Source organism: Lepisma saccharinum, chromosome 10, assembly GCF_977018435.1.
Source record: "Lepisma saccharinum chromosome 10, izLepSacc3.1, whole genome shotgun sequence".
NCBI classification, from domain to species: domain Eukaryota; kingdom Metazoa; phylum Arthropoda; class Insecta; order Zygentoma; family Lepismatidae; genus Lepisma; species Lepisma saccharinum.
Window position 1 is genome coordinate 85161522 of NC_139238.1, and position 23247 is coordinate 85184768.

The 23247-nt window shown below is 38.0% G+C and overlaps 1 protein-coding gene across 2 annotated transcripts in view; it reads left to right on the plus strand.

Moving 5' to 3' along the window:
• LOC145994408 (uncharacterized) overlaps window positions 1-12591 on the plus strand; it is a 301805-nt gene extending 289214 nt beyond the window's left edge. For both annotated transcript variants that reach the window (XM_083130533.1, XM_083130532.1), the window contains 2 exons: window positions 1242-1415; window positions 11342-12591. In XM_083130533.1, coding sequence (XP_082986659.1) covers window positions 1242-1415; window positions 11342-11445 — 278 coding nt within the window. In that variant the 3' untranslated portion in view covers window positions 11446-12591. The remainder of the gene's footprint in view (window positions 1-1241; window positions 1416-11341) is intronic.
• Window positions 12592-23247: the final 10656 nt, after the last annotated feature.

Genomic DNA, 23247 nt, shown 5'->3' on the forward strand with positions numbered 1-23247 from the left:
TAAAGTTTTTTTTTATATACAGTACGTTAATTTTATTACGTACAGTATTTTGATATACAGTACATATGTATTTCAGCATGTGGGCATAAACAAAAAGCTTACAATAATACGTAGTCAGGCTTCGTCGAACATGGAACAAAAGTGCTTCGTAGGTGCTCCCACATAATACATGGTCGCGCACGAGTAACTGCTTTTTTTAGCGATTCGGTTAAACTGGACTGTAGTGTAACATGTCTCCAATAATCACTTGCAAGACATATAAACATACCGTAACTCATCCCCCTTTCAAATTACCGTATAAGTGGTAACATATTTTTGGCCCTCCCTGTATACACACAGTGTTTTTTTCTTTCTCCGGAGAATATAAGTTGTGGTACTCTTCAAGTTTGTTTGTCCTTGTTTCCATCAAAATAACTACTCGAAATATTGTGGCATGTTCATAATTGATCATGCATCCATGTAGTTACATGCAGACAGAACTTTTTTTTTCTGGTTGTATGCACTGGCTACTTTTGTAGGTGAGAATAAAAATATTTTATTTTAACAAAAGAAGTATGTGTGGAACTACATGGATGCATGATCATGTGTGAACACACCACAATATTTTGGGTAGTTCTCGTAATGGAAACAATAAATAAGAAACCAACTTGAAAAGTACCGGAACTTTACTTCCCAGAAAAAACAAACACTGTGTGCGTGTGTGTGTATATATAGTGTAGGTTGCAGGTATAATTGCATATGGTAGTATAAAAATATGCTAACCGTACCTCGATGTATCATCAGTGGTAACATATTTTTGCCCTCCCCTGGTATAATATAAACACACACACACATACAGTCTTGATTGCAGAAACACAAAAATTTTTGTAATGAGGTTAAGTTATTTTTAATCGTGTGTGACTTAAAGTATCTTCTTATGAACTAGCAGACCTTTTCCTCATTGGAAACTTTTAAGTAATTATGGTGTGTGTACAACTACATGGATATGTGTATATAATATATAAAATATTATATAATATAAACAAATATACACAGACAGACACAATCTTGATTCTAATACAATATAAAGATTTGGCAATAATCAAAATAAAATTTAAGTGACCATATGTATCAAGACATTTTTTTTTTAAAAAAAAATAGTGTTGTAATAGGAATCTCAATTGATAAGTGATAACAAATAGTTTTATTTTATGACCATCTTGCGGAAGCCTCATGCACTTATTCATATAATTTACTTCCAGTGCTGAAGATGCTGGCCGTAATGGAACAGTCAGACCCAAGTAGCGATGCGATCAGTGACTTCCTGAATACGGGTCGCACAGGTCGCCGCAATGCACTCCCGGACATCCTCGGGGAAAATGCCAACACGGGCACAGGAGACCTCCCGGCGAAACTGGAGCAGCTGTCATGCCAAGGTGAGACACACACACGCAGACAGATCTAACCTACATTCAGAGAAACTTTTGAAACATCTTTCACACACACACACACAATGGGTGTAGCACCTCATAGAGAGGAACCGGTAAAAGTGCATTATTACTGTTTCTGTTCAGCATATGGTCTTCCCCCCCCCCAAAAAAAAATGTTGAATGCAAGTAGTTTCATCAACTCTCACCAAAAAGTGCATTTTCAAATATTTTGCAGGGTTGGCAAAATTTGTTTTTTTTTTGTAAAAATAAACAAAACGTTTTTTAAACTTGTTTAAAACATAATGCCAAAAAGATTTATTTTCTAAGAATAATGGTTCATAAGGAATGGGTTAATCATTCAAGGAAGGATTGTAAAGTGAGCACTTGACTAACTTCTTAAAATACCTATTTGCATTTCCCTTCTAAATCTCCCAAGTAGGCTGTTTGAGAAGCTTCAGCTAATTCACAATTGCCAGGCCCAACTCAATCACCATGGTAGCTTTTCTGTTTTCCAATACATCATTTTATTGTATCGGAATAAATACATTGAAAATACAAGAAAATACATTGAAATTAACAACAACGTACGTTAAGTACAGGACAAAACCTTTTCATCCATATATTATTCAATTATAAAAGTGTTTTAAGCACTTGTAAAAAAACATAGACATGTGTTTTAAATGCACCCCACAAGTGACTCATTACAAACAGATTTCTGTGCACAGTAAACTAAATGATACAGATTGAATGAAAAGTCAAAGTTGACAAACACACAAATAATTACAGACTACCAAATATCAAGTAAGAAAATACGTTTTAAACAACAACAATAAAATGTTTGTAACACCGTGTTTGAAATATAAGAACAAAGTCGTGTCTTTTAAAAGTTAAAACATGCCAGCCCTGGTCTTTGGATTCCAATATACAGATTAGCGTAAATGATGTCCCCAATTTGAAACATATTGCGTTTATTGGAATTGAGGTGCACAAAATTCATATGGATGGAAAGATAAACTTTTTTCCAATGTTCAAAAATCTGTTATTTGTGTATAACGATATTACCATATCAAGTATGCTGAATATCCATCCAGCGGGTATTCAATTCATAAGTAGCCCTCCGAATTTAAGGGAAGAAAATGTAAAAACAGTCAACAGACTGGCAGCAAGTAGAGAAGTAAACTGGAATGGCTGTGGGGTTAACCCATCCCATGAAAATCACCTTTACCACAGACCACACAAAGTATTTTAAGTTTGCTGGAGGAAAAATAGATTTACCACAATTAAATATTTAATCCATTGCCAAATATTTCAGTTAAAAATACTATTGTGCTTTTAAATTTGTTCAATTAATGGCATAGTTAGGAAATTTAAATAGGAGGTACATTGTGGTTCGGATCCCCCTTTAAACTGTAGGTCCATTCCCAATTAGTGTATGTGCACAAAGTGGACATAAAATAAATTTTGACAAAATTTTGCAGTAAGTTAGAAAATTCTGTATTATCCACATCTTTCTGATACTAGAGACCTTAGTAAGCCTCTGCTTCCTCCACAGTCTGCTTACGATTTTCATCATCCTCATCACTATTTCTTCCATCTCGGTAGCCACCGTGATGATTTCATATCATTGTCATGGTAACTTGTATCTTTCTTTGCAGTTGTTACACACAATTTATATTTATTAATTGAATATGTGGATTTATACATTTTTATATTTAAGATATATATATATATATAAAAAATAATAAATGAATTTACTCCTAGTTGTACTCTATTAGAAAGAATAGAGTACGGCATCCAGGATTGGAGACATTTATGTGTATACATATATATGTATGTATTTACATACATCATTCTAAGAGCGAAAATATGAGAGGTTCAGAGCACAAGTAGCACACCTCCATTCAAGACAGTTTTGAGACACTGCATGGCAATGTCCTTCAGATGAACACGTCAATCACCATTTCATCAACATGGGTAATGTTGTCCGGTGTCATCGAGGATCAAGGTCGGCCCGATCAATCATTGTCCTCCACATTTTCCCGTCCATTTTCAAACTCTTTGCACCACCACTGCACACTTTGCACTGATAAACACTTGTCCCCATACACTGGCTCCATTTCCCTGTGGATATCTGTGGCTGTTTGTCCTTTGCACCATAAAAAACGAATAACACTTCGCTGCTCATATGGCATGGACTTCCTGAGCACTCCGGCCATCTTTGCCAACTGATAACAGCGCCATGCCTTGGAAGAAATCGGAAGTTACAATAGGGCTGTTCCAAGAAAAGCCTACTGCATTGCTCGTATATCTCGCTTTTGTAATAACACTTATAAGAAGCTTGTCATGGTTCGACACGGTCGTGCCAGATTCAACCATAGGACATTAATAGTCATAATAATATGTTTATCTCAATACAAATTGAGAATGAGCAACATGAGACTCTATATTGGTATACACGTGATGCCTCCCAGGGCACGGGAAAACATTAAGATTTGCAGAAAATAGATACAAAAACACAGAACTTACGTTTTAACATATGAATTCAGAATCTATTTATCTTGATTATGCAATTTAAAAAGAACCAAAGTTTTACATCATAACGAAACTCACAAAAAGAAATCACAGTAACAGCACAAAAACCTATTCTCATGCACTTCCATGAATCTCGTCACTCCCAGCAACAAGATTCATATCTATCAGGTGGGATGGTGTACTTCAACAGTCTGTTCATACGTCCAGGAAGGACATGTCAATCGCCCCCTCCATTGAGAAACAAAATCGACGACGACTCGTGGAAGCACTCACAGTCTAGGAGATTTTGGATTCAACCTTCTAAAAGTATCTTTCTCATGTCTGGAGAACAACTAAAAATCTTCAGATTGTCGAAATTCACCTTGCACACTTCCTTGCGAGTCTTTGTGTCCAATAACACTGCTGTGTTGAATTTCACTTGGGTATCTATGAACGGTCCTGCACACAAATAAAACAACTTGGAAATGGTTTGGTTAACAGCTGAACTTGGACGATGACTTCTTAGCAGCACCAGGTCCTCCTCCTTCAACTGCAAAGCATGGCACTTCTTCTTCAGTTTCCGCCTCTGTACAGCATATCGTTCCCTTAACTGCACTTGAACAACCTTACTCTCCCAGTCTTTTTCACCATCTTCGGATTCGGGCTGGAAATTTAGTACAATCTTGGATAGAACCGCACGTATAAAAACAATTTGCAATTGTTATTAACCAATGAGGCAATATTGAAGAGCATTTTGAACAATATCAGGTAGACACACTTGCAATACACGTGAAGAAAACGTAAGAATTTCTGCAACTCAACTGGATAAAATCTTTAACTCACTGGAACGTCACTGGACAGATGAATGTCACAAACTAAGCCCTTTTCCGTGCCAGGCCACTCTGAAAACACCTTACTATGTGCAATAAATATCTCGAACAATTCGGCTCTTTGTTCCTTAGCCAATAATTCACTGGAGTCAATCTTCTCCCTCATATCCTCTAGCGGTGTAGCCCATTTATCGTAGCTAGCTTCAATCCTCCAGACGCTCATCTGCTTATCAACGGAATCATCATCATCTAGCTTTTGCTCAATTGGCTCTCCATCCATCATTAGATACAACTTTTTATGCTTGAGATTGATCTCTGCTTCATATTTCTGCAGGAACGAATAACCCAATAATAAGTCTGAAGGCAAATCCTTCACAACAAAAATTTGTAAAGGTATGGTGCTCTCAGCAATTTCCAGCACGATTCTGCACTTTCCCACAACTCGAGTTCGATTTTTTCCAGCGAAATCAATAAGTCGTACCTCTGGAGTAACTTGTAACATGGCCCCTGTCAAATTTTGCTTTATTTTCTTCCAAATCTCGAGACTCAGAACAGATATTTCAGCTGCAGTGTCCACTATACAAGTGATATCAACATTTGCTACATGTGCCTTGAACTCAGGTGCTCTTCCAAAGTTTTTAGACTGACTAGCCTGACACAAATTGTAAAGAAACTCACTCTCTTCATGATTAATAACAAACACCAGCTTCAGATCATTATTTGTAGACTGGGAATTATTTTCTGCAGGCCCCAGTTCTATCCGAGACTGCCCGACATCAGAAGGGGACGTTTCTATGCCAGGCGTGGGGTAAAATCCCGCACCTGGTCGAGATTTGCTCCATTCTCCCAGCAAAAATTTCTGGTCAGCTCGACGCTCTGTTGCTGCTCGTTACTAGGGTACGACACTGCAGCATCTGTTTGTAAGCCACTGCTCGCCACTTGCAATCGTGGAGAGCTACGACCTTCCCTCAAAGGTTCACTGTGCTCCAGTGAAGATAAACGGTTCTCAGTTCGTGGTCTCTCACAAGGTTCGTATCTGGCAGCAGCATACTCACGTCTCTGCCAATTTTGGCCTTGTTGACGACAACGATTGCCGTTTCTATATGAACCTGCAGAGCGATTTTCACGGTAATTATTCTGCCTCTGGACCATACGAATCCTCGGGTTTCTGTTTACCGAGGTGCCTGGAATATCTAGGTTGTTCTGGTGAGTAGGATTCTCCTTCCTCCACGCAGTTCGCCAAGCATCCTGCTCTTCCGCTTGCTCGTATCTCTTAACAAAATCTGCAAGCAAATCAACAGTTACGGGAGTGTGTGCCATACACAGTTGCTTCACTCTATAAGGCAATTGGCCAATTATGAGGTTTACCACTTCCTGCTCTGTGTAGTGGCTACTCAGGTTTCTGTAAGCAGAGTATACAGACCAAACATATTCTTCCAAACTATTGTCATTGTTTTTGTTGTACCGTTTTGCCCTAACAGATGCCAACTTGCTTTCTTTTGCCTCTGAAGAAGCAAAACGTTTCTTAAACGCCCTACGGAAATCTGAATATGTGTGGAAATCATTCTTATGAGAGTAGAACCAATGATAAGCCATGCCTGTTAGCAAACGAGGAATAATCTCCAGCCTGTATCTATGGGGGATCTGAAGGATCTCAAGGTTGGTATCTAATTCCTTCAGATAAATGTCAGCCGAAGTGGCTATAATATTTCCGTCGAATTTCCGCATGGAATTTAGGTCAGCCATCCGGGGAGTCATCCCACCATGCGGAGCATTGGTTCGATATTTTCTTTCTTTTCTCTTTTCCGATAAAGTCGACTCACTGCCTGAAGAACTGGAAACTATCTCTCTGTGGCGTCTTTTTTTTTTACATGTGTACGGTTTCGTTGCCCCGAAGAGACCTCAGAACGACTAGGAGACAGCAACCTTCGAAAAGGCACACTCAGCTGGTCCACCTGCGGTAACTCTGGTTCACCGGAGAGTGGCAACTTGCTTAAAGTGGTTGAAATTTGAGCCACTTTGTCACAAAGATTACGCATGTTTGAAGAAAACTTCCCTTGTTTGGATTCAATATCATTTTTCCACTCTTCGGCATTCTCTCTAGGCCCCTCTGTGCTTCTAAGTTTTTCTGCCACCGTCTCTTCAACTCGCAAATTCAGGTTTTCTCTCAGCTGATATGCCAGACTGGTCACCTGGTTGTCCAACTCTCTGGACATTCCTTCCCTGAAGCCGCTCTGCGTTTCAGTGATTTCCTTTCGGAAGTCCTCCTTGGTCTGCTCAGCTTCTTCCCTCAACAGAACAACTGTTTCATGGAGTTTAGATTCCAGCTGCTGAGAATTTGACTGACACGCTTGACGTAAGCTAATCATCTCAATTTCAAGGCTTTCGTTCAATTTCTGCTGTCCCTCAGACATTTGCAGAGTCAGTTGTTCGATCCTCCGTCCCATCTCTGAATTGGACGCAGCAAGTTGTGAACAACTATGGGACAGTTTCTCCTCCATCCTTGCTTCTAGCCGGCACTTAAGGAGTTCTACTACTTTCTTCTAGTTTTAGTTGTAAACTATGCTCCAAGATATTCATATTTTCCTGCAGTTTATCCTCTAACCTCCTAGAGTTCTCATGTAACTTAGCCTCCAAGCTATCAGAATGTTCCCACATTCTAGATTCTAGATTATTAGCATTTTCCGTAATCCTTTCCTGGATTCTAAGTTCTAGATTACTAGATTTTTCTGCCATTTTTTTCTGGATTCTAGTTTCCAGGTTGCTGGAATTTGCCTCCAGCATTCGCTGCAATGACGCGAGCAAATCAGCAGTAACAGGAACAACAAGTTTTTCTTTGCATGCGAGGCATATTAATTCACCAGGAGAATTGCTTTCCTTTGGTGACTTTAGCTTTGCACAATTCAAATGAAAAGTATTGTGACACTCAGTGCAAACAAACGTATCATCAAGCCTCGATGTAGTCTCACAGCAAAACACATGAACTGTGCTTTCGTCAACATTTAACGCTTTGCTTCCACTTCTTAATATTTTATTTTCCATTGTTGCGCATCAAAAGTTCTGAGTCAACTGCAAATCTAAAACACGTTACCAAAGATTAACGTAGCTAATGCACAATGTGTTCGTGGCCCCACGTTCTATGCGCCAAATTATTGACACGGTCGTGCCAGATTCAACCATAGGACATTAATAGTCATAATAATATATTTATCTCAATACAAATTGAGAATGAGCAACATGAGACTCTATATTGATATACACGTGATACCTCCCAGGGCACGGGAAAACATTAAGATTTGCAGAAAATAGACACAAAAACACAGAACTTACGTTTTAACATGTGAATTCAGAATCTATTTATCTTGATTATGCAATTTAAAAAGAACCAAAGTTTTACATCATAACGAAACTCACAAAAAGAAATCACAGTAACAGCACAAAAACCTATTGTCATGCACTTCCATTAATCTCGTCACTCCCAGCAACAAGATTCATATCTATCAGGTGGGATGGTGTACTTCAACAGTCTGTTCATACGTCCGGGAAGGACATGTCAGGTTCCAAACCTGGATAAGTCATGAGTGTTTGTCCCATCATCTGTTTTGTCATTTCCTTATAAATTCTCATCAGCATGATTTTTTTTTTGGTCAAATTCACCGTAAGTGTTGTGCCAATGGGCTCTATACTTGCATTAGTAGACAACAGAATGTTTATCGATACATCAGTCAAGCCAAGAACTGTCACAATCGGGAACCAGGAAACTGTGGCTTAAAATTAATATTTGTTATTAATAGAGCCCGGAAGTTCAGGCATTTATTTTCGTTAAAATAGGCAGGCAAAAAGGCATTTATAATGTGGAAAATAGGCACTAAAAATGAAAAAAAAGGCAAAATAAACCGAAAAAAGGCACATTTGGAAGTCGCTTACTTTTATCTATAATTTCTGGCAACATGTTAAAATCTACATTGGAAAGAGCATTTCAATTTTCTCCATCTTGATTGCACATAACTACAAGGTGTTTTTTTAATTACTCAACATTCATTGATAGTAGTCTGTCAGAGAGAATGTTTTTCATAATAAAAAATGATATTTCTACTTCGACAGAAGTTATTGGAGCATACATAAAACAAGCTAATGTAGCTGGACGCATTTTGGTAACAGCATTTTCACCTTTTAGAATATCACAAATTGTTTTCAATTGTTTCTAGTCCTCATTTGCACTCACTACCCGCTTGCACTTTTCCACAACAGCTGACCTCTTTCCTCCTGGCACTTCCATCATCTGCTGCATAGATTCCTCGTACATTTTCATGGATGCTACAAGGTGTTTTTTTAAGTTCTGTAATTGTAATTGTCTCTGGGAATGCACCATAATGTGCAAAAATAAACGTGAATAGCACAGGAGTTTTTTCACTTCACGAATTGAAGCCACTTCATTTTCTGGAAGAGCATCTATCACCTCACTGATTTTTTCAAGGTTGTTAGCATAATATATAGCTGCAGATATCCAGGTTCCCCATCTGGTCAAGACTGGTTGCGGAGGTAAACTAAGCTCAGATGCAACTTCCTTAAATTTTCGGGTTCGAGAGGGAGATTTCAGAAATATCTTCTTTGTGTTCGAAATCAACCTGTCCACTTCAGCAGTCAGTCATGCACAAGGAAATGTTAACCGAAAGGCAATATCCTAACTGAGCATGAAATACATTTTTCTCACACTTTTCTCCTTCAGCAATGTTGAAACATGCATGAGTTCAATATTACTTAAATAAGGCGAAAATTATTCACATAATAAACGAAAGAAAAATAAATGCCAACAACGTTTTTTGGGAGAAAAATAATTTATATACACATTTTTTTTTAAAAAAATGGTCAAATTTAATTGAAAAAGGCAAAAAAAAGGCATTATAATTAAAAATAGGCAGTGGAGTCCCAAATAGGCAAAATGAAAAGGCTTCTAAAACATTCGAAACAACATGAGAAACGCATATCCAGAAAAATTTTATCAATATATGCAGTAGATAAAAAGAGGCATTTTGCCAAACTTCCGGGCTCTAGTTATTAAAAGTATGCACAAATAATAAAAATCTTCCAAAATCTCATGAACCTACTCTGTTCATCCTCTCCAATATTTTTTTTCAATACAGGGTTTTCCTATAGTGCCATTTTGATACATTCTGCACATCAAACTCGACCAGCACACAGACGTTTTTTCCTGATGCAATGTGACCAGCAGAACATCCGTCAGTCTAACACAGCAGTGTGTGACTACAGTAACTTGAGAGTTGGAAATATTGATGTAAAATAACCAACGCAGAAGGCATTCTTTTGACACACTAATAACCTCAAAATTGTATAATATGCTTGATGGTCAGTCTGTACTCTCTTTAAGCTTATAGTAATTTTATTATGGTTTCATATAGGGTTACTAGGCATCCTCTCTTGGTCATGTCCTAAATTTTAGCCTTGTGTCTGGCATCTGGGAGAAATTTGAAAAAATTATAAATGTCCTACATTTTGAAGGTCACATAATTTAAATTAACAAAATACATGCTTTAGTCGAATAGGGTGAAATCACAGGGAAACGTTATTCAAGTGGACTGCACTCTCAAACTCAATAGTGCAATTTATTTTCATTGTAAGAGAAATGTGTGTTGTGCTAGAATGAAGACTATTATTCAACAAAGTTTGGAGGACATATTCTGTTGGTTTTTGTTCAATGTCCGAGTGGAATTTCTTGCTTTGGGGTTTATACTGATGGAAGTAAGGTATAGAGCGACCACAAGGAAAAAAACCTTAACGAAAATTCCCCACACAGCTTTCCCTTCTTGCGATCAGCTCTGGCCATAAGGAAGCATGGTCCACTATCCCCTCCTCGCAGGAGTATGGTGCATAGGCTTCACGAGTCTCCACAGGTTTCTTGGCTTGTGGTTCTACTATACTGGTATTTCCCATTCATATTTAATATTTTGGTTATAAAGCAGGATGAATACAGAACAGTTATTGAACTTCTGGAGCCATTTGAAGTTACGTTCAGAACATTATGTTTCATATTATTTCAAGATGTTAGTTACTGTATTGTCTGAAAAACAGATTTGTTTGTTGAAAATAGACCTACATGTAACTTTATATTTTAAATACTGTAAATTTATTATAAATTCAGTGATAAACATTTTTCCTCAAAAATGTTTGGAACTGGTTCAGTATAATTTCAGAGAGTTCAACTGTTCAGACTTTCATAAGTATTTTGTGACTAACCCTGAAATTTCGGGAAGGTGGGGGGGGGGGGATGGCTACTGTGATCAAACATGTGTGGTAAAAAGTGTATTGTTTAGTACTGATTACAAGTTTGGAAATGTCGTATTAAGAAATCAATGAAAAAAACATTATTTTTTAAACTGGAAATGTGTCCATTTTACATTATTTGCTAACATGTTGTAGTAGTGTGTATTATTTACTGTGATTTATCTGTGTCCTACATTTTTGGACAGCATGTCGTACCTCTCCTTATAATGATCTGGTAACCATTCTAGCTAAATGCTTCAAATACATTATGTCCAAGATTGAATATTAAACCTTACCCTTTTCTAACAGATTTGCCAGCAGGCGAAGGCAGTCAGCCCTCCACGTCGAAGGAAGGTGCAGCACCCACCGAGAAGAAACCTGAAACAGCTTCCACCAGCACAACAGGCAGTTGAGTTGAGAATTAGTTTACGGCAGGAACATCCAGTTAATGTGGGTGGTTATTTTGTGCACGGGAGATGCACGTGCGAATCATCAGTCCCTAGAAATCGACGTACCTGAAAGTAGGGATGGAAGAAATGAATCATAGGTGCAAAGACTTTTAAGTATGTCAATCATGAAACTATTTATTTCAAGAAGCTGACTTCCTGGCTAGAAGAACCTATGTCCCGAAAATGACAAGACTGAGAAGGACACATTGATCATATTTGTGTGTTACCATGTTTAGGGTGTTTTTTTCTTCTCTGTGAGTAGCTACATTGCTATATTGAGAGAACCAGAATGGACTCAAAAGTTAATTGCTTTTTTAAAAGCAGTTTTTAGAAATAATACTTCATTTTGTATTGTAGTTCACCTTTCTTTTCTGTGAGAAAAGTGCAGTTTGTGAGCTGTTTTTGTTTTCTAGCGCTAATAACAAAATTTGGTTCATGTTTTTGAGAACGTTTAGCTACGTTAGAAGTATGAAGTAAAATTTGTGACGGATTGTGATAAAAGTGAGTGAAATGCTTGTCTTTTGTATGTGGTGACAAGATATCAAAAAGTAGATGCATTTTGATTATACTAAGTTGCTTTTTTTAATGCCCATGGCCTAAATAATTATTTTACATTATGCCTAAAAATTAAAATATGATTAGCTGCACAAAATTGGTTATAACTACCCTGCAAAATTCAGTTTCGTAAATCATCAAAGCATTTATTTTATTTATTGAAGTACAAATGTAAAACTAATTGAAAATATATTATTCCTTTCTTATTTATTCAAGACACACAATCAGTTTTCTGAAATCTACACATTTACTCTGTAAGTGAAGTCTGATATTATTCTCATATATTAATTGCTTTCACGAATCTCGATGTTTGCTACCTTTTTTAGTGTAATTTGTTATTATACTGAACTAAGTTTTGCATTAGAATTCTTGTTGAAACACATTTAGACTCAATGTAATAGCTGTCGGTGGAATTGTAAACAATGACAATATGTGATGTTCATGTATTGTATGTATATTTTTAAAAAAGTGTCTTTTCATGAAGAGAAGAGAGTCTAGAAACGATATATAACTGTGTTACAATGCTGTTGATAATAAAATATTCTTACAAAAATACCACAGAAAGCAAGTTTTCAGTATTGATGTTGTTGCACAAATATGCAAGATCCTTTGAAATAATGATTAGGATAGCCAGAATGTTGCTTAATTTAACATGAAGCCAGGTAAGCTTATCAGGGCTGAGCAGATATTGCTTTGAACAGATACAGATACTCTCACTGGTTCCCACTGATACCGATACTTGAAAATTGTAGTAATAAAAAATTTGCTCGATGTATTGATTAATATTAGTGTGTAAGTATTTCACTCTAATTATAAGCAGAGTTCTGTTTTAAAAAATGCAAGAATACACCAGAATATCATTAAATTACATGTTATGTTACAACAAAATTTAATTTGTTCACACAAATCTGGACACAGAACAAAAGAAACTTTGAATTTTGCATAACATAATTAGTAGAGACCTGATTTTAAAGGGAAAAAAGGGGAAATTATTGCCATTAAAAAGGGGATACATTAAATTTTATATGAAGTAATGTAAAACTGTAAGAAATTTGATGTATCAAATTTTTTATATATGAATGCTTTCATTTAAAATAATATTTTTAGTGGAGTGCAAAAATAAACTATTGTCCTTTTACATTTCCTTTTTTGGAATGTAAAATAAAGCAAATAATCTTACCATCCATTTCGATGAAATGTTCCTTGCAACAGCTTATCCAGTGCTGGATATACAGAAGGTTGTTTCACGTTGATGGTAACAATTTCGATCACCAAGGAGCAGCACGTAGGCATAGCAGAGAGCAGCCAGAGCCAGTAGGACGAAAGTACTGTGTGTTGACTTGCAAAGACGATGGTTGGTGTGTGAGTGAGTGTTTATATGGCACCAAAAATTCCAGTCTTTTGGGAGGGGTACATCTGTGTCCTTTCCGACATTTGTTATAGTTATAGCCAGATAATTAAACAGTGCCACATGAAAGCATTCCATGTGTCAAAGAAGGGCATCAATGCAGTGTTGAATCGCCATAGAGCTTGCACCGTACCTGTTGCTGGAACCAGTCAAAGTGGGCCTCGGACATATCGGAAGCACAAGCGTTCCTCCGATGTTGTGCGGAAAGTGAGATCCTTGGTGCGATGTGAAAACCCTGCAACGCAAAGAGTGATTGCACAGGCAGTGCAATGTTTCCCTGCAACTGTAAATCGCATCATAGCCCAAGATTTACAACTTGTGCGGAAGCACAAGGCTCAAGTTCATAAGTTACGTGCCTGACATATCCAGGAGAGGAAGACCAACAGACGGAAGCTCTACGAACGCCATCTGACAGGGAGCCGCTGTAAGTATGTGGTGTCCCTGGATGAAGCATGGGTGTATCTGTCGGGATGTGGTAAAAAAAAGGGCCATCTACTATCGTCCACGTGATGCAAGAGGTCGATCTGAGTGGGTAAATGAATGTGCTGAAAGTTTTCCACGCGGATTCATGGTTGTTGGTGGTTACTGCCATAACGGCAAACTTCCACTGCGCAGACGGGTAAAAAAGGCTAAAATAAATGCAGCCTATTACCAGACAAATATTTTGGAGCCACTTTACAGACATGATATTCCTTTTCTCTATGGCAGCGACACATCTCGTGTTGTCATCCACCAGGACAAGGCTTCCAGTCATACGGTGAAGTCCACTCAGGCATACATGGATCGGATGGCACGTGAAACGGGCATTCATGCAATCCCCTTTACAGACATCCCTGTGAAATCCTCCGATGACTCTTCCATGGATTTTTGTGGGTTTCCGTTGTTGAAACGAGTCTTGGGAAGCAGACGGCCCCTCACAATTGAGGTTCTTTGGAAAGCTTGTCAGGAGGAATATGATCGTTTGGACCAATGTGTTCTTCAACGCAGTCTCATCCAATGGAAACTCCGCTGCAGGGCCATTGCTGCAAGACAGGGGTATCACGTGGAGCACCACCGCTTGTGGCATCACGGTTTTTCTTAAGGTGAGGTGGGGTCTAACTTTGTTACCATGGACGTGAAACGACCTTCTGTACAAGCTGCAAAACTCTGCAGTGCGGGGAAGTAGGGCAGAGACAAGTAAGCTTTTATGGGGCCCTCAGCCATCGACATAGTAGAGGGTTCGTATATGTGTATGTAAAAAAATAAACGTAGTTACTCAGGGGTACAGAAACTAATACAATATAGACAGGTGAATTTAAAGTTCAAAAAAGCCGGAAAAATTTCGACCTAGATCACCCACCCCAAGTCTCCCGCATGGTAGTCAGACTAGAATCACATCTCTTCACGAGAAATGCAGCGGTGAAGGTTTCTTCAACTTATCTTTAATCAGGAAAAATGTATCATTTTCCAGGTGTGACAAAACATTGTCATATATATATATATATACAGGGCTCGAAAAATCCCAGTCGCCAGGTCAGCATGGCGACTAAAATTTTCAGCCTGGCGACTGTGATCTTATGCTGTAATATGTACGAAATTTTGATGATTCTAAGTTCAAATTGCAGTACAGCGTAAGTTAGCAAATGAATTTTTTGAAAAACTCAAGATGCTGACCAAGGTAGAAATTTATTTTATTTTAAAACATAAACTAAACGTAACGTTTCAACCTTCTAGCAAGGTCTTCTTCAGACTCTGTACCAAGTATAAAAGACCTTGCTAGAAGAACTCAATATGCTGACCAAGGCAGAAATTTATTTTATTATAGAACATATTTTATTATAAAACCAAGTACATTTGTACTTGGTGCAGAGTCTGAAGAAGACCTTGCTAGAAGGTTGAAACGTTACGTTTAGTTTATGTTTTAAAATAAAATAAATTTCTGCCTTGGGTCAGCATATTGAGTTTTTCATATCATGGAAACAAGGCTTAATGGTGTTATGATTTTTTTATCAACGTTGTGAAAATTTTATAGAATCAGTAACTATTGCTTACTCTTTGTCCCCCAACCCCTAATTTTCTGCTTTCTCACATTTCTCACATTCTCATGCATCCCCTCTCGATCCATGAAAATTTTTAATATGAGCGTATAAAAACCTACAAAAATTAAGTTGATGGTTTTTCAAATTTTGCATGAATTTCGATTTTGTCCTTGCACAAATGAATAGGTTGTGTCTGTACAGAGGCAGGCTCTAGAAGTCTGCAGTCTGCAAAATTAGACCATTTTAGCTCCATAACCATTGATGCAAGGCTATCAGGCGTTCCGATTTAGTCAGGACAGTCCATTCCTTTTAATCCATATCCCGATCTTTTTGCCTCGGCTCGGACACTACTTGCTATAAGGAAAGAAAGACTCTTGCGCCACTACAGACATTGTACTGGTTATGTAGGACTTTCTGTAAAATACTGTGTACATGACAGAGAGAAGAGTCACAGCTGAACTAAGAAGATCTACAAGAAGACATGAGAGGACTGACCCTGAATCTTTGGACTCAGAAGAGGAGGATCCTGATGGTAATATCAAGTTCTATGAGGATGGACCTACTTCCATAAATAGAAGAAGATACTACGTAACTACATTCAGAAAGAGACCGACTGGAATGGAATGAATCCAAATTGTCAGAGATTCCCACCAACACCTCCAGGCTGAAGATACCAAATACGGAACACCTAATTATACTGGATAGTTCATCATCCCAGTACCCATATAACTTATTATTATATTCCTACATAAATGTATATATATATATGTATTATAATCTAATAATTATTATATTATATATACTTATAAAGAACCAACACAAAAGTTCATACATCTTGGTTTTCATAAAGGTACCAAGACTCAAGTTTCACTTATACTTGTCTTATTCTATTCTCAATCATATTTCAAGAGGAGACAACAGTGGAATCCTTCTAACCCACTCCTAAAGTAATACCCTTCTTACCAGGACACGAATGTCAAAACCGCACTCAGTTTTTTGAAGAAAGAAGATCTAAGCAAAGAAGAAAGAAGACAGTGAGAGGGTGAATAAAGAGCGAGTGGTGAGTGGAGGCGGAGGATCCCACCTTCGTGTCCCTTCCTGTGTACATTACCAAAATTGTCTGAACTTTTTGAGTCAAAAACAATTGTTTAACACTCGACAAATAAGAACCCCTTCATTATTGAATGGTATATTCTATTACAGTATCACAAATGTTTCACATAATTAGAATAGAGGGGAATTTTCTATACTCTTTACATTATGGAAGAAAGGTTCCTCAATGAATGCAATACAAAAGGGGCATTTAGTTCCTCACCCGCACCGCAAGGTCTGTGATCCCTTTTCGCCACCACTGAGCTGAAGGATAAAATGCTTTATTTTCTTTCTCCAACATCAGGGGTTTTCTGCAACTGTCCATTCTGCCACACAATGGCTTAGGGTTAATTAATATTATGTAAATAGGAGAATCCACTTCACAGCAGAATTGTTGCTAGATTTTTGAGAGAAAAAAACATATATTTTAACATATATTGTTATTTGTCCAAAACACACAAGAAATTAAGTACATTATTATTTACGAAATTCTGTCAATCTGAATTTATTTTACTGCAACTTTTCTTCTCTTCTACTTGTAAGTGATTGTCTTGAACATAAATACACAGTGGTGTGACCGTACAAGAGACAACTTTCACAGTGTGCAGAAGACATCAAGGCCAAAAAATTCGATGCTACGATCCGTTGATAATGGCATTTTTTATCCCATGTATGCATCCCCATTTAATAGCTTCTTGTTTGCCACTGGCATTTCTTTTTACAGTCGAATAAGATTCTAAAAGCGAAAATACACCATAGAAACAATATTATGCCAGCAGACACACTGCCAGGGTGACGTCACTTGGCCGTTCCCTTCAGATAATTTATTTACAGGGTTCGGACTGACTCCAAAGTCCTGGACAACTGGAGGAGTCAGGAAAACAAGGCTAGGACTGAGGTCATTGGAAACAAATGATTTTTTAAAAAAGCTTTCAAAACCTCGAAAAGTCAGGGGAATTAAATGATTTTTGCTTCGCAGAATTTGTAACACCATAAACACGTTTCGTTTTATCTTCCCAACAATCTTCCTTTTTGGGTAATGTGTATAAAAAGGTTCTTTTATTTTATTTTTCATTTATACCCAGGCAGCGAGAATTCTTGCGAGGAGATCCTCTGCAGTCTCGCTTCCTGTGACATTGTTCGAACGACCATGGGGTTGTTCCAATGGGTACGCCAGAACTTTGTGCGACGATGTCGTGCCTGCAGTGAAACCGGGGGACACCACTTTGAACAACTGTTGTGGATGTAGCAGCTTGTGAAACTTGTGCAGGTAATAAAAGTATTACATCTTCATACACCGATTTTCGCTTATAGCTTTCGACTAAGTCGTTTCCGGACCAGGGTTGTTTATCTTAAATTCATACATCAGCGGTGTATACTCTGGGTCATCTAGGTAATCGCAGATGACCCAGCTGTATTTCTTTTTTTTAAATATATATATATACACATTTCTTGGCAATATTCTTCCAAACCAATTTCGATGCATGCATTTCTTTGCTTCCAGCGCGCGAATGCTTCCAACCGTTTGCCGCTGAATGTCCGGGAACCTTTCTCCAGCCGGTGGAATGACGTCAGGGAATCTCACCCTGACGTCATTTCTCCCGCTTCCCTTACAACCCTTGGCGAGGAGGGAGGAGAGAGAAAAGAGGGGGAGGAAACACTGCTTCTCAGGCGCGGTGATTCCGTGGCCAGGGTATTCTCCTTCTTGTGAGAGTCCACTGGTCGCACTCTCAACCTTCAGAGCCTTTCCAGTTCCCTCCGCTGAACTAGGGAAAACATACCCGGTAGAATGCGAAGAACAGGAAAATTGAATAACATGGGCAAACCAATTTTACGCTAATTTTCACTTTACATTTGCTTCTGTCTTGCTGATTTCTGTTACTTGAAGATAAATTTATCAAAATGAAAAAGCTTAAATATTGAATATGAAGCAATCTAAATTAAAATTCAAAGCTTAAGCAATTAAAGCACCTATATGCTGACTCCCCCATTCTTGTATTTACAAAAATAGTGATTGTTTCTCCTCTCTAATCTTCAAAAGCAGCGAGAATACTTCTTTCACGGAACTGAATATTTTTTAAAGGCAAAGATATCAAAAATAAATTATATATATATAATTATATATATATATATATATATATATAATTCTGGAGGGCAGTATATATATATATATATATATATACACACTGCCCTCCAGAAATTAAGCAACAACAAGAAAATGTGAGGTAAAAGAGAAAACAGTTGGAGAAAAGAGAAGAAGAATGGTGGGCACGCTGAAAGAAAGCAACGAATGCGTTAGGGATCATATCCCTTATTAGTGTCAGACAACGGTCACTTTCGTTACAAATAAAATATGTACACCCTCCGGCCTTGTGTTTCATTCTATTGGATGATCACCATTTGTTGCTTAATTTATGGAGAGCAGTGTATATATATATATATATATATATATATATATATATATATATATATATATTAGTTAATTTAAGTTATATTCCGCCTCTTTAGATTAATAGTGATGAAGATGAACGAATTAAACATAGAACGAAAAAAACACATCAGGCACGTAGCCAGGTGGAGGACTCGGGGGGCTGAAACCCCCCATCCAGAAATCCTACAAATATCTAATTTAAAAAGTGTATAGTGGTAATTAATTTTACTTCATTAGCAGGATTAAACACCTTGCATAATACGTTGTAATAATCTGAGATTCATCTTCAGAACTTCTAACCCGACTGTTTAGTGTTGCCCACGAGACGAGACTTTGGCCTGTCTCGTCTCGTGGAGTCTCGTGGAAATGCTGTCTCGTCTCGAAAATATTCGTTTGTCTTATGGCACATGGCCAATCTCGTCTCGTCTCGAATTTTTAAAAGCCTGTCCCGTCTCGTCCCGTGGGCAACACTACCACTGTTTCAACTTTATGTGGCGGCTGCTAATAAGGGATGATCCCCATCCCGAAATAAAATTCTGGCTCTGGCCTGCAATGATTCGAAGTTTTAAAACCTGTCATTTCGAGCTCGGAAAGGGATTTTTTTTTATCATTCATAGGGAATTTCATTCTGAGCCAGGAACACAACAACAGAAGTTTGGCCCGTGAAACTGAATGCGTGTAGTCGTTTGCTTCGTGCTGTGCTTCGTGTTTATTATTTATTTAGGTGTTAGTGTTTGTCGTGATAGTGCTGTGCTAAAGGGTAATGGATGTGATACAAGATTTGCTGGTGAAACCTTTTGGAACAAGATCTTTTCAGGAGAAGTTGCAAATTGTTAATACAGGGAGGCCAGTGTCATTACTTGAACTTATTTCTACACACAAAGACAAAAATCGGGAATATGCGAGGCATTTTCGCAAGCAAATTATGACAAAACACCATGGTTGACAGGAGGTATAAGTGTTAATAAGCCTGTTTGTTGGCCGTGCTTACTTCTCGGGGCTGAAAAGAATGTATATGGACGCGTGGCGGATACTGTAATCCAATCTTTGCAACGCTTGTGCCAAACATGAAAAATCAAAAAATCACATAACTTCCTTTGTTAAGCTGCAATCTTTCGCACAGACACGTATTGACGTGCAACTGGACAAACAGCGTGCTTTGGATGTGGTACAGCACAAGTAATCGGGTCCTGGATAGTGTTGCCCACGGGACGAGACGGGACAGACTTTTAAAAATTCGAGACGAGACGAGATTGACCATGTGCCATAAGACAAACGAATATTTTCGAGACGAGACAGCATTTCCACGAGACTCCACGAGACGAGACAGGCCAAAGTCTCGTCTCGTGGGCAACACTAGTCCTGGAGTAAGTTGAATTTTGCACTTAAATTAATATTGCGGGTTTTTATTTCACTAGTGCACGTATTTCATTTTATATTTCACAGGTTTTTTTTTTTATAGTTTTATAATATTGTCTTGCTTTATTATTTGAAATTCTACACGTATATTAAACTGCAATAATGAGAATTAATTGATTGTGGTCGTAGCAATAAGACAAACATTCCGACACAATATTCCTAAATCCAATATGGATCCTGACATAAATTTCACGGAAACTTTTGGAGTTTGAGGATCAAGGGTCGGAGATTACCCACTCGTTAGAACCAGCATACGCCACTGTCATACATGTGCCCTTCTCCATCATCCCTGAAAGTTTGTATCATCAGCCCGGAAACACCCTGTATATGCAGTGTATAGTATGAGAGAAAATTTATGTAAAATTCGCCTATGGGTCTGCCCCCCCCCCCTCAAAAAAAATCCTGGGTACAGGCCTGCTATAAGAGGCCCAATGTATAACTTTAAACATGTTACATAACTTTTGCGCACAGAAACTTCACACACAACAGGCTGGAAATTACGCAGGATTCTGCTTTGAAATGCGCAAAATCAATAATATGGAGGCCTCTCTGATGGGGTAGTGGTAATGTCGTCATCTTGTAATCAAGGGATCGCAGGTTCGATACCTGGTGGAGGCACATGACACAGTGGTTCGGATCATACTTTAAACTGTAAGACCAGTCCCGATTAGTCTTTCTGTACATAAAGTGGACTTAAAACAACAATTCAATTGATCAATCAATTCAATAATGTGGAACTATCACTCAGTTTGAGTGTCTTTCTTGTGCTTCTGCATTTACAATTTCAGTTTTCAATCCGTCAATGAATAAAGAAAATGCATTGTATATTATGAATGAATATGTGCGAGAATAGAGGGAAAAGCATGGGAATACTGTAGTCTTCATGCTCTCCAATGAGCCAGTCCCATTGCAAAATAGTCTAACCTGTTTCTATCATGACCAATTGTACCCAGCCTAAATTCATTAATTTTCATAGGGGGTGTTGAGGGACTTTTGAATCACCCTGTAGGCCCTTGTATGTGACTTTGTCAACATGAGACAAGAAAAACACACACTCATTATATATATATGAAGATAGGTAGGCAGACGGGACCTTTGATAATATTTTGCAGGTGGGCCCAAGACTTGTAGATCCGTCACTGAGCTTACCACATTCCATAGCTTACTGCTACTTGTAACTGGCTTTGCAATTTCACTGACACTCAATACTGTCGTGACTGTCACACAGTAAAGTTTAACTATTCTAAAAAAACTTCACAATAAAAGTCTAAATCTAGCAGATAAGTACATTTTCAACACAACAGGCATACCACTTACTCAGGGCCATATCAAGGTTTGTGGAGGCCCCTGGGCAAAATGTTTGGTGGGGGCTCCCCATTTTTTTTATTATTTTTTACTAGGAGCTTTACCAGCTCAATATGTTAACCACCAATTTTCAGCAGTTGAAATGGTAGACCTGAATTTAGAATCAGTAGTCATTCACAATCGAACATATCGCAGATAGGTTTGCAGGGAGAATAGCGCAGTCAAATAAAGTTACAGGACGAAAATTGTAGCGCTATAGCAGCAGTAAAATTCTGCGTCTAAATGTCTACAGTATATAATGAAGAGTGAACTCCGTATCTACAATATATGATAAATACTAAGGGTGTTCAGACGGAAACAGAGAATTGAGGAGTAGACTGTACTTACGTACATAATTTATTATAAATTATATTATTTACAATTAAGAGAAGACATGTCACTACATATGCACGGTCCATCTACTGGACAATTACCGACAGGTTCATTGTGGAAATTGTAGTAACTACACTTTCTTCAAGAAAATTCCCAAAGTCTTATAGTAGACGCACTTTTCTTGCCTTTTTCACCGAAAATTCATCTACTATATCATCGAAGTCCAATTCATGAAGAAGTTCATGTTCAATGTTAAATAAACAAAGATGGGATAAGCGATCCTGTCCCATGGCAGCACAAAGTCTTGTTTTTCATTAATTTCATTTTTGAGAAAGATCTTTCTTCGCTGCAGTTTGTTACCATTAAGACCAAATACATTCTAAAGAGAATTTCGACATTGGGAAATGTACTGCGGAACGGGTCCTTACATACAATAGTATACATAGACAGTTCGATTGGGATATTTTCCTGATGTTTGACATTGCTACTGCTTACTAGGTGTGCAAACTGTATCAGCTCATTCTCTAGCGTGGGTTCCAGATCCTCCTCGTAGATGCTCACGAACTGCAGATGTAATTTGTGATGGAGTTGCCACTGCAAGTTCATTTAGAATACTAAACCTCTTTGCGACAGTTTCGTAGGGAAAAATCCTGTCTGCGAGTGATGAGGTAATTTGATCAATCACTGGTAGAAAACTTTCCACTCTGAAATGTTCACTAGGAGAGAGATGGATTTGAGGTTCATTTTGATACTCCAGAGGACTATAGTCAGTAGGACGTTTCTCATCCGCTGACGTGAGTGTTCCTTATTGTACTCTTCTGTGCCACTTCTTCTTCTGGCTATCTCCTTATATTCAGAAAACGAGTTCCTATTTGATTCTACGAACTTCTTTAAAGATCTCAAAATGTCAATGACAGATTGAAGAACTCACCTTGGATCCTGGAGTGTTTTGCCCGTAGCATCAAATCTCTCTAAAATGTCATTCCAGAAGATGGCTAACATTGCTATTTCCAAGGATGCCATCTGCCGTGAGAGCTCATTTGCTTCACTTCTTACAATACCCTTCTCTTCTTTGTCATTGCCTATTTCGACAAGAGCTTCCTTAAATTTTTCGTAACCTTGGACTATGGCTTTTGTGGCATCTGCTCTACATGCCCACCAAGTCT